We start from the raw sequence: 17,678 nt of genomic DNA, 5'->3' as shown, positions 1-17,678 counted from the left end.
CTCGTTATATTTGGGCAGAGCACCTTTTTATAGTATAACATATTGTCATAATTATCTTTTTAGCACATTTGTAAGCATCTAGACAAGTTCTAATGTTGTTTCTTGACAGAAAAGTTTGCAAATATGGTGGCTAAAGTAGTTCAAATGTCTTCCCAGGCATTGGTGACTGGCTGAAATGAATTACTGCAACTCAGCCCCTGTCCACTGAAATACTGCAGCACAACGCTGAAGTGTAAGTACATGAGCAAAACTGAGCACCTGCTTCAAGTTCTGTGCTAAATGGGCTATTTCACCCGTTTTTGGGGAAAAGGAGGTCTGTCCCCAGATATGGCAGTTGCATTTCATGATGAAGACTGATGATAACAGTCACCTACCTATTCTTACATGGTGTGGGGATTCATTAATATGTATGAAGTTCAGCGTATACGCTGATGGTTCATGTTGGTTTTCTCCTTCGAGCTATAGCAATATAAGCACATCCAAGTAGCAAAACAAGATCAAGTTAATACCAATGGGTTGAACACTGTATTTTAAATACTCAGGATCTCTTCAGACAAGAAAGTGGATATAGGGTCTACATTCATATACTAAACTCAAAGTTAAAACTATCAAACCCTTTTTTGAGAGCAGGAGGGTGGGATGTTCCAAAAATAAGTGTGATCTAGAAATCAGTGTTGTGCCCTAAGGTTTGGAGCAAACGTGCAATCACCACTGTCATGCACTTTTGGTAGTAACAGAGTTTCAAACTAGGGCAGCATAGAGTGATTTCTATGGTGTATGCTTGGACATACTCTAATCATACTTGTCCTTACTTTTAATCAACCTGGTTGCAAACATTAAGGAAGTACGTTAAGAAATTATGAGCTCTGAGGAAAGGCTTTGGTAAATCTCAGTTGTGTGCAGAATACGAGAGCAGTACGCAATGAAACAAGAATTAGGGAGAAAAGAGAAAAACCCATAGCTGAGGAAAAGAACATTTTTGCCATCAAGAAGTTTTTGAAAACAGACCACTTATTTAAAAGGCAGTTATTTAGTCTATAAAGCTGTTTGTTGCAGTGAAGATGACCTTCTTTGCATCGTGGTTTTGATTTTGAACCTCCACCAAAGCACCTTATTGCAAGGCGGTCAGAGCATGTTGAGCAAAACTTCCAAGGCTTTTGGATTATTAGGAGATTTTAGTCAAGATCATTAGGAGGCATTTAGCTCTTCACACTCTATATTGATCCTTTTCAGACTGCGTCACATTTTCCAACCCATACAGTTAGTGGATTTCTGCATGTAGCAATGGATTTTGTAAAGTCACCACATGACCATGGGCCTGCTGGGGGGAAGCTACTGGGGCAGAGAATACTTGTAATAGCTTCCATTCTTTAACTCTTCAACTGCGTTAGAAACACGTGTCTCCATAAAGCCCTCCTTAATATAGGTGTATGCATGGATGTTAAAATGCATTGAGAAACAGAGCAAGAATGAAGTGGTTCAGCCTCAACTAATGACTAGGGACTCAGCTGGCTGTTGGATTTGGACAGATCCAGTTCTTCTCCGTGGAGTTTTGAATAGCACATCCCATGTCAACGGGTTCTTAACTTAAGCACTGCTTGGAAAAAAAGAGTTATTTTTTTCTCTGCTTTCTGAAAGAATGGCAGGGAGAATCTGATGCAGCATTTGTCTATACGCAGGACTTAGGGACTGGCCATCCAGGCAGCACCTAGTCAAAACACATGCTGCTTCTTGCCCACCTGGCCAACCACATAGCGTTGGTCAGAAGATGTGGAAGAAATCTGGGGCTGTTGTAAATTGGCACAGGTGAAACAGAGGGAGCTGAGAAATTACCAAGCAGAAGAAGAGATTAATAGCACAGAAACGGGTGTAGGATATTGTGGGTTTATGGGGCATAGAGGAGGAGTTGAAGGCTTGAAGGGGAAGGGTTTGCAGATGAGGAGAAGCCATGAAGGGCAGCAGGTGGAACGATGAGGACAAAAACTGTGAAATTGCATAGGAGGGAGGAAGAAACCAGATTTCATTTATTGTTACCCTGGGACAAGCTCTTTGAAAGTTTGGCACCTGGTACAGAGGTTGGTAGGCGACAAATTTCACACCAAAGTAAAATTAAAAAGTAAAGTAAACAGTAAATTTACTAAAATTAAAAAGTAAAAAAAAGCCCTACTACTTTTTAACCAAAAGTAGTAGGTTAGCAATTTCCTACCAAAGCTCCTCTGAAACCTCAGCATTGTTGTCATCTAGTTTAGCAGTCAATTACCATGCCAGCAGTGCCGGTACTAGCAGTATTCAGCAGCTTCCAGGGTTCAGTCTGCACCATTCTCCTCCCACTGCATGCACCTTATCATCAGAAAGTGCTTGTATTGCTCTGGGGAACATCCAAGCAGTTGTGCCCCACTGGGATGAACATGAGCACATAGAATGGGGCATGCCAAGCATTTAGAGAGTTTGGACTGTATTATAGAAAGATTTAGCAAGCTCTAATAAGTAAATAACTATGAAAAACAGCTAACAAAACCATCAAACTTTGTTCAGAATGATTTCTTATGGAGGGAGGGAGGGTAGCACAAGCTGGGAAACTGAGTCCCAGAAAGGCTTTGGTGCCCGTGTCCCCCTAAACCAGCACATGCATAGCTCAGGCTTTGTCCTGGCTCTCTGACTGACTGCACCTCTGAGGCCTCCGTGCTGGGGCTGGGATACCTCCGATTTGGGCATTGTGGTTTTCAGCATCACAGCACCTGTGTCTGGCCCCAGCCCTTCACGCTGAAATGCTTTATGAGTTAAATATTTCATCGAGCACGTGGTCCGCGCCTGGTGGCAGTCATTTCAGACGGATGCGCTGTATGCAAAAGGACTGACTGCTTTGCTGAGCCAAACATAATAAGCTGTCTTGCATACTCCACACCTAATAAAATATTAAATATGTTTTGGCACCCAGAAATAAATACTGGCTCGAAATTCCCATCACACACATCTCCCTCTCCTTACCTCCCAGTTCCTCCCCCCTGCTTTACACTGAAGTGATGCTGCTCAGATTGAACAGTCTGTTGTGAGGTTGTGACACTGGAGGCGAGCAGGGCACAGTGCCACAGGGTTATTATCTGTTGGGATGTAACAAAGTGATCAAATCGGGTGCTAGGGATGTACTTGCAGCCTGTGCCATGCAGGGGCAGGCAGCTTGTGAAACGTCTGCTCCGTATCTCAGAGTTGCTCAGCAGGAACTGATGGGAACTCAGTGGGAACAATGGGAACTCACTTAAAGCTGAAGTTAAAAGTGGAGCCTTGTGTTAAAAACCAGGATAAATAGAACAGAAGCTAAAAAAAAAAGAGCACGGTAACCATAAACTGCTACAATATTCATAATTCCGTTATCAAATTCTCATTTAAAAACTGTGTATAGCTTAAAAATCACTATCATAATAATACCGCTGTGTTAATGCAAGGCAATGATGCCTTTCCAGCACTCTGTCTTTTAATCCTCGGCGCTATGATTTTATTTGATCTGCTCCTCCAGCCACCCAGAGGCAACCTAAAACAGCAGTAAAAATATCTGACCAGTATCTACCCACATCAGCGGGTCCCAAGTCAAAGCTCCTTGAAATCAAAGGGTAAAGTGCCACCACCTTTGCCTGGGCTTTGGGTCAAGCTTCTCAAACCTGCCCCTAAAACCCAGAGGGACACGGGGGTGTTTGTGCCTCTCCAGCCCACGGCTCTCCCGGCCTCCCTGTGACCCAGCACTACATGTACAATAGCGTTTTTCTTGGCTAATATTACCTGTATGGTGTTTTCTTTGGCTTTGATAACGCTGCGATAAATTCCTTGGCTGGCCAACACCTAACTGGAATACATTAGAAACCTACTTGGCAATGAAACTGCTGCCTAAGTGCATAGGAAGGCTTAGCCACAGGTCAACATCTGCACTCACAGCAAGTGCTGCCTGCTCCGAGGCACTGCTCAGCCCCTTCATTCAGGAGCTGCCTTTTGGGGTGGGGGCATTTTTCAGGTGGCTTCTGTAGAGTGATATTTGTCTGCAGTTGTACATGGCTTGATGCTGCCTGACAGCAGAGCACAGGAGCATCACCCGGGCCTCACGGTTCGCTTCACTTCAGCATTCACCGGGGCTGCAACACGCACCGCTCCGCGGCGCGTTCGCGTTCACCCAGGGCCTGAGCTGAGCATGTGATGAGCTATGTGGCACGGTAACTCCGTCCTTTACCGGCGCTCCCCCCATTTCGCAGCACGACAAGCTGACGAGCGGCGTTTTTCCTGGCCGCGCGTGTGTTTTTCTTCCCCCCTTTCCCCCCCCCCCTTGTAACTCTCGGGCCCCATCCCCGCCCTGTGTCGGCCCCCGATGGGGACCGCCGCGTCCCGCGAACGGGTGGGGGGGGGGCACGGTGCGGGGCGGTGCTGCCCGGCGGGCGGGTCGGGGCCGCGGCGCTGCTGAAGGGCACGGCGGGGCGGTGGCACCTCCCTTCCCCGCTCCGCCCCGCCCCGCCCCGCCGGCAGCACCAGCGCCGTCGGTGCCGCGGGGAGGGCGGAGGGCGCCCGGCGGAGCGGTGCGGAGCGGAGCGGCGTGAGTGGCGCTGCGGGCGGGCAGGGGCCGCTCCTCGGCCCTACCTGTGCGAGCGATGCGGGGCCGAGCTGGACCGAACCGGGCCGGGGGGGAGCGGGGCGGCGGGGGCTCGGTGGCGGAGCCCCGGAGGTGTGGGGCGGAGGCCGGTCGGGGCCGGCCCGGAGCCGCGGGCGCTTACCGGTGGTGTTCCGAAAGTGGTGTGGGAATGACTTCATGGAGGCTCTGCGTCTTTGTCGTTTGCGAACAGGAATCGGGAGGACGCAGCGTTGGTGGGACGAGGGCCTGATCCTGCGGGCAGCGGCGAGGACGGAGCAGCCCTCTCCTGCCTGGCTGCTCGATGGACAGAGGCGTGCTGGTGGGACCACGTTTACAACATGCTCGTGGCACTTCAGCCATCCCCGCTGTGCTGGTATGTCAGACAGGCTTTTCTCGCGTCTCATCGTCTCGCCTTGCTCAGGTCCTGCCAGGGCTGGGGTAGCCCGGTGCTGGTTGATGGGAGGGATGGGCTGTGTCCCTTCACAACCATCACAGTGTGTGGTGACCCATGGGGCGAGCTGTGGCCATGGGCGGGACTGGCCTTCAGCATGTGGAGGAAAGGAGGAAGAGCTAGGCTAGAGGTGGGGTTTGCAGGACAGGCGGTGGTAACACCTTACTCCTCCCATTGTCACAATGAGGTTGCTAGCAGCAAAGTCCTCCGAACTGGGCAGGGCAGAGGTGCACCCCTTTGGGGTTGCCTGGGAAGAGGTGGTGCTACATACAGCCATGCAGGGCATTGCTGAGCGGGACAGTAAATGGCCTGGCTGCTCCTCTCTTAAGTGGCTGGGGTGGTGTGAGGGTTTCTTGTCTGCCCCTGCTGTGCCATGAGTACCTTTTCCAAGCTTCGGCCCAAACCTGGATGGGGCAGGTTACCTTCATCTCGTACATCATAAAATATAGATTTAGTAGCATAAGGTCGGCCATGGCAAAAATTGTAGAACATTTAGAAACGTCTTATTCTTTCTCATGGTTCAGGAAGTAGGACTTCAAATCGTGTTTCTAAATACAGTAATTAAAAAGGAAAAATACAGGGATTTGTACTGTAGTCTTAACAAAGTGGCATTTTTGACCTCCGAGTGCATACAGATTAGTTTTTCTTCATAACATTATGTTCTGCTGAGAATTGCTTCTCTAAAATCCCTTTGGTTTGTACGAGTAGCACAGGGGGCTGTGCGGAGCCTCGCGATGCTCGTGTCTCAGGGGACAAGGTGGTTCCATGGGCAGGATCCTGGGGCAGAGCCGGCCGTGCTGCTGGGCTCTGCGGTACCACTGCCTCGCCTGGCTGCTGGCCACCCTGCTGCTTGGGCCCAGAGGCAGCAGCTCCCTTAGAAGTAGAAGCTGGCGCATTGGGAGCAATGAAATTCAAGGAAAATACTTGGGGAGAGCTGTGAGACAGTGATATTTAAGGCTGACATAGTTATTTATTGCAATTCTGGGCAGCTTTTGTACAGCTGGGGCATCTGGCTGTTAACTCCTCGCTTTGTCCTCGGCTGATTTCTGCCGCTCATTAGTAACATAGCTGTGATTTTAAAACATGAGGCTGTGTTTTCCTATGTGTTCTTATGTGAGATGTGGACAAGCAGGTCTTCTGTTGCATTCCTGAGTCCCAGTTTTACATTTGGCTTCTGCATAGGGAGATTAAAGAGCAGAATGGGGTTGTGCGCTGCCTTTCTTGTACTACTCTATCCTGGTGGGCAGATCCCGGCCATCTCCTTCCTCTGGCTTTCACTTTTGCTAATCTAGTGGGACCTTGCCTTTGTGAGGGCGTCACAAAGCAAAACAACGCACCTCATTCATACCTGGCGGTCTGCAGCTCCATATGCTCCTAGTTGAATCTTGTGACTACAAGATACTACAATAAAACATGGCTCTGTCAGACTGAGATACTGATCCAGTGTTCTACCTGCTGCTGCTCATCAGTTCCCGCTGGCAGGATCCCCAGGCTGGGCAGCAGCCAGGGATAATGGCAGGAGGGACTTTCTTGCTTGTGAAGATCTGTGCATCCCTGCCCGCTGTCTGCAGCAGTCTGTCTCCAGCTGGACCTGCGAAGGACAGTAATGCACCTTTACAAACAAGCCTAGATCCTAAGCGTTAGCAGGAGTGTAGGTAGCTTGATGTTTTAATGTGCTCCTGAAGGTGGGTCGTTAATAGGTAGGCTGTCATGCCACGATTGGCTTGTTGGGATGGGAGCTTTGTGGTGTATGTAGGAAAATACCAGTTTCTGCTCTAGTTTGTCCAAAAGGGTGTCACATTGTAATAAACCACAGGTTGCTCTGTTTGGAGCCAGTGCCATGCCTTAGAGCAGTCTGACTTGGCCAGTGTCTCTGACACCCTTTGGTGATACACACTGTGTTTTCCCCTCCTGTGAGGAAGATGTTTTTAGGGGTCTTCAGGCTATAGATTTGCATGTAATCCCTATGGGGGGTGGGCTGATAACTGCAACATCTGTAGGGTTTGCTGAACAATGTGTTGAACCCGTATGTTCCTCAGGGCAGGGAAACAGCTGTACCATCTACGTTAGAAACTTGATACCCATTTCTTATGTTTTGTTTTTGTGCACTCACCAGTTTCAAGCATTATTTTGTATTTGGGTTCTTAAGAGAGTTTCAGGTCTCCTCTATGACATTAGCTTTTCCTCCCTCTGAACCGAGGCGTTCCTCTGTAATTTCTGTAGTTCGGTTCCTTAAATCTTAGCTAAACTTCCTGCAGATGGACTTTCTGGGAAGTTCTGCATCTTCCTCATGCGCTTTCTTCTACAGTCTTGCTCAGAGGCCTCACTTCCTAAGGAAAGCCATCGGTCCACTCTTACTCATATAGAAAACAGGCTTTAATCAACAGAAGGCATCCCACTCTTGTTTGTACAAGGGTAGGTTAAGCTGATTTTCTCCCTTGTCTGTGGTCTGGCAGAGAGTCTGTGCTGATGAATGTCTGCTCACTTGTATTGTGAGACACTGGGGGGGAAAAACCACCAGGCACTGAAAAATCAAGTAGAATTAATGTGTTGTCTGTATTTCTGTCCAGATTTGGTGGAAACAGTAGCATGTGCAGGTGCTTGGTTATGAGCACAGAACTGGTAAGAAGCTTTCAGCATCCTCTTGCCTTCAGGCTGCTCCCTGCTGCATGTGGTTCTGGTAAATAAAGCCCTGTACTGGAGGGAGGAAGGATTTCAGGAAAGGCTGGCTGGATACAGCTTTACTTTCATGAAGTCAGGCAGGTACCAAGCACACAATGCTCTTTGCTTTAACAAGACTGGTTTTTCCTGGGTGAAAACCACCCGTGTGGCTGCTGAGGACTGTACCGACTGGCACGGCTGTTTTCTGAACTGTTGGTATTTCTGCCTGAAGGCTCCCAGCTGTACTTCAGCCTTGCTTGCTACTTCCAAAAGCATGGGTAAGATTGCTAGAGCAGTAACGAAAGCACTTGAGTTTGTTCCTTACTTCTGTGGTCACGTCTGTTGTGTGTGCGTATGGGGCTTGGTTGGTTTTTGCTATAGGTCAGTGTTTTGTTTGCTTGTTTATTTCTAAGTCAGTACTGGTTTTAGATCCAGCAGCTTTAGGTATCCAGAGCATGTTAGCCTAAAAACTCACATCAACACAGGTATACGGATTGGCAGCAAAAAAACCTGATTCCCCCGCTCCCACTGTGCGCGTAAATCATGAATTGAGGCGAAGAAACATTTTCCTCTCTCCTGTTTTTCCCTCTAATTTTCTTTAAGATGTTCATGTTCCTTAACTGCACTGCTGAAGTGGTTGAGAGTTGAAATTTGACGTGGAAATTGCCTCCATTAAGTAACTCGGTGTTCTGACTGAGACAGAATCTCATAGGAAGGGGGATATCTGACTCCTCATCCAAGTAAAAAGTGACAGGACAAAAGGAAACAGCCTCAAACAGCACCGGGGGTGTTTAGACTGGATATTAGGAACAGTTTCTTCACCAAAAGGGATGTCAAGCATTGGAACGGGCTGCCCAGGGTGGTGGTGGAGTCCCCATCCCTGGAAGTACTTAAAAGACATGTAGATGTGGCACTTAGACATGGTTTAGTGGGGGACTTGGCAGTGCTGGGTTGGCGGTTGGACTTGATGATCTTAAAGGCCTTTTTCAACCTAAACAATCTGATGAACAGCTGTCATCTTACCGAAAACCCTTTTCAATTAAAGTAAGCCAGAGGTCATGCCTGGTTCCAAAAAGTGGTGCTGTTCCCCCATTCAGTTACAATAAACTGGCTTCGAAGCCTGCAAAAGTTTTATCAATTCTGGCCATGGGGGGTGGAGGGACCCTTAAAATTCCAGCATGTGCCCTGAGTCAGATAGCCAGAAGACTCACACTGACACGCTAATCCTGCACAGCAGTTGGTTGCGGTTCCTGCATCCAGCCCTTTCCAATCCGTAGCTCTTATCTCTTGCTGGCAGTAAGCAACACGAGGGAGAGGATGGCTCTGCGAGGAATGAGGGCTCCATTTTTGCTCTTTGTTGCCCAAGTTGTTTCAGGGTATTTAGGTAAATCAGTGATTGCCTGAGGTAGCTGGATCTTGGGAATCATGCTTGTCTTAAAATAACTCCAGCTTTTTAAAACCTCCTTTCCCTGTGATGAGAAGGAGTCTTTGTAATAAATGTTACTGCAGTGTGCTGCCTCTGTAGGATCTGGAGAAACCTGGATGTGAAGGAGAGGCAGACGTTAGAAGTGGTGGGTTGGACTGCTCTGAGAGCCCCTGCCTGGGCTGTTGTGCACAGGAGCCTCCGAGACCTGAGCGACAGAGGCGATGCTGTGCACTAAGGGAATGATTCATTCCTCTACCATCTATGTGCTGGTGCTCTGTTTGAAACTGCACAGCACCCAGAGGCATAATATCATGTATCCTCCTGAACACCTTGTTAGGGAGAGGAAAGGCAGATGTAGGATGTTCCGGGTTTCTGTTTCTCTCCATTATTGCATGGAGGATGTAAGTATTTAATGCAGTTAGATGCAGTTCAGAGGTCTGGATGCCTGAATGCCCCTTGGTTTACCTCTGCTGATACCTCAGCTGCGTCACTTGCCTCAAGTTTGAATGTTTTTGTTACAAAGAGTAACGTTTATTGTTTCCATGCTAATGACAGCGCTATGATTATCTGAAAACTCTCCCTATGCACTTGGATGATAAAGGTCCAGGTCTTTCTTCTCCAGAGCAGAAGCTCTGAGAGGGAGAAGGGAAAACAGGAACTTTTAAGCTTCGGCAAAAGATGGGGCACTCCACATGCTGGCATATGACCCTTTCTGTTATCCACACTGAAACTGTCCTTAACTGGACTTGTGGAGGATGGAGGTTGGCATCCTGCAAAGAGGATGGGAGGCACTTGCCCAACAAGCAGTGGCCCCCTGTACGCTGGGATTAGGAGCTGTATATAAATTGTTGCAGCCTACCATTCAATCTAATTTCTGAAGTGCTGTATCATCACCTTTGTCAAAGTCAAATCCTGTGGGTGAGCAAGCAGGCAGACCTCTGCAAGGCCGGCGCTACGGATTTCATCTAACCTTGTGATAATACATAACTTTGACACATCCACCAGTGCTAACTTTCATTTATTGGTTCCCTTTGCAGAGTCCCACTTGTGAAGCTGTCTGTGCTGTGCTGAGGGCAAGCGGGACAACTTGTTAGAAGCAGATGTGGTTTTGGTAAGTAGCACACTGAGCTTCTCTTGTGGACACTGAGATAAAAACTAAAAGCCTCCCTGGCTGGAGGAGGGTTACAGAGAGTCATATTTGAACGTAAAGGTTTGGAAACTGAGGAGCCTGGCTCTGTCGCAGCTGAAGCTGCTCACTGTGTTCAGTTGGACACAGCTGCACTAAGCTATTGTGAAAAGTATGACTTATTTGTTAATGCAATGACAGCTGTAGCAGAAAGTGTTACAGAAAGCAGTTCCTTGCCGTATAGCATTGAACTTCAAGGAGATTTTTTTTTTTTTCCAAAGGTCTTATGCATGAAGCTATTTAAATGGTAGCAGGAACTTACTTGCCTGTGGTAGCTAGAGATGTTGTATAACAGCAGAACTCTTGCTCTCAATGCCTGTCTTCATCATATGAAGATGTATTCCAGAGAGGCTGGTGAAACTTATTTTTGGATAGCTTGCATTTATCCTTTTGTAATTATTTCTTGCTGATGATTTTAATAGCTTAAAAAGTCTTATTTGTCTAAATGAAACTGCAGTTATGCTATTAATGCTTTTTTTCTGTAATTTATAGTGTATAATAGTGAATTGCAGGCATCCTTTTACCATTGTTTTGTTTCCTTTAGTATTTAGAAATGAACTTGGCAGGAAACACCTAGCCAGGCTTAGCAAAGAGACTGCTTAGCCCTCTCATGCAAGGTGAGTTCAGCTATGTGGTATGACTCCCTCAATGTTTTCTCTCTCCTTGTATTAGTACAGGGCATGTGTGTAGTAAATAACATCATAGGTGAAACAACACCTGAACTTCCAATTCCAGGGGTATGGAGGGGAATCGATTGTTTTCAGGACTCATAATACACAGTGTTTATAGTATAGAAGTTAAATGAGGTATTTATTTAAAAGCATATTGACCACGTGTCCCCTGAAATTGAGCACAACTAGGAACCTGTATTACTCAGATTAATTAAATCAGCATTTCAGTTACTATAAAATTGGTCTTGGTTTGTGATGGTGCTGCTTTAACTCCTGGCTGGCAGTGTAGCAGAGCAGATTGCAGCTCCCTGACCTCTGCCTCCAGCGAAGCACAGCAGCTTGTCACATGAGGGAGAGGTTTTGGCCTGAGCCTCGAACCATCTATGCAGTGGTTTCTGAGACAAATCTGGCAACAGACCAGAGCCTGGGCATTAAAACAGACTTGTGTGCAGTTACTGAATGAAGCATCGTGCTGGGAGTCAAATGAGTATTCTCCCTGCTGCTCCCCGAGGGGGTGAGCACTGTGAGGAAAACCAGAGATACTGAAATCCCCATCAGAACTTACCACTCTGGAGATGAGTTAGGTGGAGAGTGTTTTAACAGCACTATACCACGTACGTGCAAGCAGTGGTTGTCAGAAAAACAGGCAAGCAGTCAGAAGATTGAGGGCAGCTTCATTTGCGATCATTCATGTGCCAATAATTATTAACACGAGTAGAATGAGCAAACCATAAAACTTACTGCAGTGACTGGGAAAGTACCGCGCTCCATAAATAATGAAATGAGCAACAGTCGAGAATTTAAAATAGGGTCAATAACTTTGCTTTTAAGCTCAACTAGTAATCGATTTGGAACAATTTAGTTGTCTTGGATGTCTTGCTATCCAGAAGCATTATAGCCTGCCCCTTCCAACGTGCAGGGCAGTCACAGAGACATTTGATTTAGCCCAGATGAAAAGGCAGAGGTAAGAAGGTGGGAACAGAGGTAAATCCTGCAGCTGAAGATGCTGAAGATCATTTTCTTCCTACCTGCTTTAGGAGATGTTTATCCTATTCCCTCCTTTCTGCTAGACACTAAGTCATCTGCTGGTGTCCCCTCACGAAACAGGAAAGGAAATCTCTAGTTTTAGGATGGAAACATCTTAAACCAATGGCAAAATACTAAGTAAAACTGGCTGCCATTTAACACACCTCCTTTTAGAAACACACACACACACACAAAGAGTAACATCTAAAAGAATATGGGTCCAAACTTAGATTAGAAAATTCAAATCTGAATAGTCATTTAATAAAATATCAGGGATGAAAATCTAGTAAAATACTTCGGTTTATCAACTGTGGCATAGAGCCACAGTTTTATGGTTGGGGAATATGAAGTTTAATTTATGGTATTTACAGTTCTGGCTTAGCCTAAGGAGGAAATGATACCGAATCAAAAACTTCTAATGCTACCAGTAGTATAGTGAGAGGGAGGTACACAGATACGCTGTGTACCTCCCACAAAGCTTGTGTATTACCTTGGCTGGGTAAAGACTGCAGTGTTCAGGTATTAGCTATGCTGGGTTATAGATGCTGTTAGTGATTCTTTGCCACGTCAGATACTTTGAGCTACGTATTCGTTCAGAAAAGCCAGTGGAAATTATTTTTATTAATATTTTATTAATGATAAATATTGAAATTAGACATGCACAAGATACTACTATTAGAAAGGTCTGAATTATTCAGATGTCTGAATTGCTTTCAGACATGTCCTTGGCCTCTGGTCTATAAGCATGTTCTGAAAGCGTTTTAAGTTTCGTCAGTTAATAGACATGGGTATGAAGCTCATAGGGTTTTTTAATAAACCTCTACAGGGATCAGTATAGTTTCTTGTGTGGTGAAAGGAAATCCAGCCTTTTACTCATTTAATAACAATTTATTACAATAAAAGTCTGTCTGATAGCTTAGTTCTCCTCTATGTTGGGTAAAACTACAAATGCTCAGAGCAGGGTTTATGTTACAGGCTTGTTCACTCTGCTGCCTGCTCTGAAATACACTGGCACATGCTCCAGAAAAGAAACTTACTAGATTTTATTAGAGGGATATATAAACACTTCTCCAAAATGCTGCAATGTTCTGACACAAAGCTGAAGGTATGAAAACATCTGTATGTACTTTGTAGTTTCAGAAGCCCTTCAGCTCTTTCTGCCAGAAACACCAACCACCACTTCCAGGTACTGGCACTTGAGTCCTACAAACTGTTTCCTAAACAGGTAATGATGTTTTCAGGGAAGCTTGTCACCATGAACCTGGTCCTCATGAGTCAGCTGCTAGGGTGGGGAAGTCCCGTCCTACCTGTGAAGCACTGTTTGCCTGCAAATGGGATTGATTTCCTCTGCAAATATTTCCCTGTGATCAGGTTACTGGATTGGAGTCCCTGTTTCCCCCAGTGTATAAAGCAAATACATAAGGCTTAACATCTTTGTCATGATTATGTTTTCAAAGGCTATTTACAAAAAAATCTGTAACTTTGGCTGACCTTAGTACAACGTCATCGGGTGAAGCTGTAGGAACAGTTGGTTTCTGTGCACAGTCTTTATTTTGGCTGGCAGTCTGTTAACTCCGATAAGTGGGTAAGCTCATGCCAGGCAAAGTCAGGAGTATCATGAGATTCTGCTTTGTCTGTACTGAGAAAGTAGCTTGAGAAACAGCCTTGAAGGCTAATAAACAAAAAACCACACACCAGAATTCGGGGCCGAACAGTTGTGATTCTTGAGGAGTCTGACAAAAGGACCCTGTCAGGTGGTGTTGAATTCACCACTCTCCCTCCTCTAGATGTGGAGCTGTCCTGCTTTAGCAAGAATGGTGCTCCAGCTCTGTAAGAGCTGCCTGGAACACAGCAGTGTGCTGCTGCTTTCCCTGACCTCTCAAGGGAAAAGAAAGAAAAACAGCTCTTGTTTCTCATGAATGTGTGTTCAAGCCTCCTTGAGCAACAGCAGAATGACACTGGGAATTAGTGTCACTCCTGCCCAAAGGGCATACAACAGCCATGACACAAGATGCGGTGGTGGTTGTGTGGTGCCTCTTTGGGTGTTTTGGGGGTTTTATTTTCTTTACCAGCAGCAGTCACTGCAGTTAAACAGTATTTGTTGACAGAGTCAGGAAAAGAGCACTGCATTGTCAGTTGGAAAGAAATGATTATTCTTACTGTTCTCCCCAAGACCTTTGCATTCCTAGATGGCTTACATCATGTACTGGGAACTGCATGCAGAGGCAGTTTGAATTCAGGTCAAGCTTTGCCTATTTCTAGTAGATGTATGTTACTGATAAAAACACTTTTCACACACCATGCAAACATTTATTAAAGTTGCTTCTACAAGCATCTGTACTGAAATTATCTTTCCTCTGAGCTCACTGCAAATGGTAGGCTATTTATTGTGCTTATATGAAACACTGTTTTGACAGATTTCTTCAGAAGTAAAGCAGCACAAAAGAAGACATTCTGCTCTTTGAAAACAACTGGAACCACAGACAAGAAGCAGCAACACTGTGCACTGAACAAGGGCACCTTTTCCAGGTTATCAAAACATGCTGTTGAACTGAATTTTGCAGCTGCATTTTCAAATGTACCATGGGATGCATCAAATCCAAGGCTGCCTTTCAAGGTTCAAATGCTATCCAGGATGAACAGATCAGGGAAGGTAATGAAGGATGCACTGGAGAGAAATCATCCCTGATAGCAGTGAAGGTGGATGAGAAAGGTCCATCAAGCACTATAGTGCTAGACTATGCACACCGTCTCTCCCGTGAGATCCTTGATCAGGCGGTAAAACAGTGGGCAGTGACTGAAAGCAAATATAGCGACATCCCTTATATTGAAAGTGATGTGCCCTGAGCCCTGACTGGCAAGGTCTATCCTCACCGTGAGTGTCCTGTCTGTGAAGCAGTTTGTATTTGGTACTAGTGCAAATAAAGTAAAATCAGCTGTGATTTGAGCATAATGCCACTATATGAATGTGTTTGCAAGAAGAGGCCAAAAAAAAATTGCCTTTTCATCTATATTGCTAAGGAATTAATTGGATTACAGTACAATCTATTAAGCAAGTGTCATTTGTCGTCAGCCGTATGTTGAGTATGTTCTGTCTTTGTACGTGTCAAATGTGATCAGAAATAGTGTTAAAAGGATGAGAGGAATGGGGCTGCCCTGCAACTGTACAAGCACTGCCTCAAAGGCCCCAGAGATGCTTAACAACAAAGTGTGGATTATTTTTGTGTACTGCAAAAAAAATCAGTGGCCTGGTTGTAGGTGAAAAGAGGGGAACTCTCCATGCTTGGTAAATTTGTCCGCGTTTTGCTGAAGTGAAACCAAGGTCTGCATGTAGCAAAAGTAACTGCTGTCATAAATTTTACCTTGATTCTTTGACCTGGCTAAATCTGTAAACCAGAAAATAATGAAAGTGATGAGAAGCATTTTATAAACCCCAGCAGTATTCAGGGACCCATATGGATTATGGTACTAATCAACTTCTGTTCTTAAGTGAAACCGTGAGGAACATGACTGTGTTGACAAACAGTGCATTATAATTAACAGATGCTCTGGCTTCTGTAAATGGCATGAAGGCTATTCTCTAAAATCCTACAGTAAGGTAGTTTAATGACATCTGATCACTGTGTTCAGACCAAAGCTGTTTCGATTTTTGGTTTGGTTTTGTTTTTATGTTCGGGTGCTGTTTTTTAGGGGGGGATTGGTTTTAGTTTTTTACTGCAACCCACATAGGTGTGCAAAAACTACTGATGCAAACTAGTGAAAAGAACCTTCAACAGTGTGACAGTATTTTAGGACTGTATGTTTCATGGGACCTATGGCTGATTTACACTAAAATTTCACACAAAGGTAATGCCCTTGGCACAGTACCTTCCTTCAGCTTCTGTAGGCTCATCCTGACCCGGTGGTAAAACTGCATATGGTGATGCAAATACAAGCTACAGAAACCCAAAGCCTGAGCGATGCACTGAATTTGTAAATAAGCCTTAGGCCCAAAGCTTAAGGGGCTCAGTTCTTTACCAATTTTATGTAGCCTGCCTCCACACACCGCACCCTGATTCTCCAGGACTTGCAGCCTGAACTACAGTACTTGTAACTAGCATTTGAGATATGAAGAAAGGGAGGCGTTAATCACTGTCATCTTAAAGCTACAGTTTTGCTGACATTTTATACAAAGTGAATGCCTTGTAAAAGCTTGGGGTTTAGCACCAGTTTGGTTTTTTTTCTGTTACGGCCAGTTTAAAAGACATAGGTTTGGGTTTTTTCCTAGATCAAACTGTTTTCCATTTTATGTTTTTGTTATACAGAAAAATGCTTTCCATACTGGCAAACACTGTTACTATTTTTAAAACATACACATAGTTCTAGTAAATTATATAAAGCATGATTTTTCAAGCAGCGGGAAGCAAGCAGAAAGAGGACCATGTAAGTTGTTATTTGCAGCCTGCCTTAAGTCTGAGAATAAGCTATGAATTGAGCTGTTTTGAAAACTCGGCCACACAAACTTAATTACCTTAAATCCACCTGTATGGGAAGGTGGTTTTATCAAGAGTAAAGGGTGAAAAATGGTTCTTTGTAACACAGCACAAGACTGTATTAATTCACAGTGACCAGACTAGACTCTGCTATTAAGACTCTTCTCAGGCTTTTGCTGAAAAGAAGGGGGACAAAATCTGCTTATGTTGCATTGTTTTCTTCTTTGAAGTAATGAATCTGTGAAGCCATATGTAAAGTGGGACCAAGGCCCATTTAAATTCTACTGCCTACAGTGATGTACCTTGAAGTTCTAAAGCATGTAAAACATTAGACCATACCCTGCATTTGCTCAGTCTAAAGAAACGTCCATGCTATATACTAGTATGACCAGATCAGCACATACATTAATTTGATATTGCTTAACCACAGTATTAAAAAAGATTCCTATTCACATTATAGCTAAAATAAAGCTTTATTACAAAAAAGCGAAACCTTTCTGTAACATTAGTCTTTACTCAAAGATATTAACACTGTCAAAGACAGTAATTAAAGAAAAAATAGCAAAGACACCCCAAATCAAACAAAAGACAAACATCCCCCCAAAAAAACCCACAAAAACAAGGGGGAAAAAAGAACCCCCCCCAAAAGCTCCAGAGACATTATTTGCCAGATAGGTGACTAGCAGATAGATAGAAAACTGCACTCACTTTAAGACTGCATTTAGGTAGATCTGTCTTGACCCTTGTACAAGTAACCTTGGTGGCTGTCAGGGGGAGTTTGGTGTTGCAATGTCTCAAATCCTTTCTCTGCATCTAACCTTAGCATCTGACACTCTTCTGGGTGTCAGAATATCAGATGTGCTTTTGAAAGCAGCTTCTCCATTGTCAGGCTGCCACTGCATGGTCCAACAGCAGGCAGAATTATAAGATGTAATAGTCTGAAGTTATATCGTGGCATCCATATGGATAAATACTCAAAATTCCCCCAAAGGAGAAAGTCACCTAGGTATAATTAAACATACTTCACAGTGTGATTCCATTTGGAGTACTTGCTGTGTGGGACACCTTTGCTGCTTCCTCAGAAAGTCATCATAACACGATAGTAACTGGATCACCCACTGTCCAACCAGTTACCTACCTGCAACCACAAAGCTTGCCTTCTCTCATTAATGCTGG

The 17,678-nt window shown here is 45.0% G+C and overlaps 1 protein-coding gene across 6 annotated transcripts; it reads left to right on the top strand.

The window, feature by feature from the left end:
* The first annotated feature begins 4,593 nt into the window (after nt 1–4,593).
* Nucleotides 4,594–16,533, top strand: LOC308222502 (small membrane A-kinase anchor protein). 6 transcript variants are annotated; one of them, XM_080620600.1, is made up of 5 exons: nt 4,594–4,619; nt 4,821–4,982; nt 10,185–10,258; nt 10,878–10,950; nt 14,448–16,533. In XM_080620600.1, exon 5 carries the CDS (start codon nt 14,614–14,616, stop codon nt 14,875–14,877), a length of 264 nt encoding a protein of 87 aa, XP_080476726.1. In that variant the 5' UTR covers nt 4,594–4,619; nt 4,821–4,982; nt 10,185–10,258; nt 10,878–10,950; nt 14,448–14,613; the 3' UTR covers nt 14,878–16,533. The 6 variants fall into 6 exon arrangements, with proteins under 6 accessions (XP_080476726.1, XP_080476728.1, XP_080476727.1 ...); XM_080620602.1 differs by lacking the exon at nt 4,594–4,619 and adding an exon at nt 13,165–13,216 and having other exon boundaries at nt 4,697–4,982; XM_080620601.1 differs by lacking the exon at nt 4,594–4,619 and adding an exon at nt 13,165–13,255 and having other exon boundaries at nt 4,697–4,982.
* Nucleotides 16,534–17,678: the final 1,145 nt, after the last annotated feature.

The sequence above is a fragment of the Psittacula echo genome (genome assembly GCF_963264785.1).
Source record: "Psittacula echo genome assembly, chromosome: 6".
Taxonomy (NCBI): Eukaryota; Metazoa; Chordata; class Aves; order Psittaciformes; family Psittacidae; genus Psittacula; species Psittacula echo.
The sequence above is the reverse complement of the archived record's forward strand: the minus strand, read 5'-3'. Positions and strand labels throughout refer to the sequence as shown.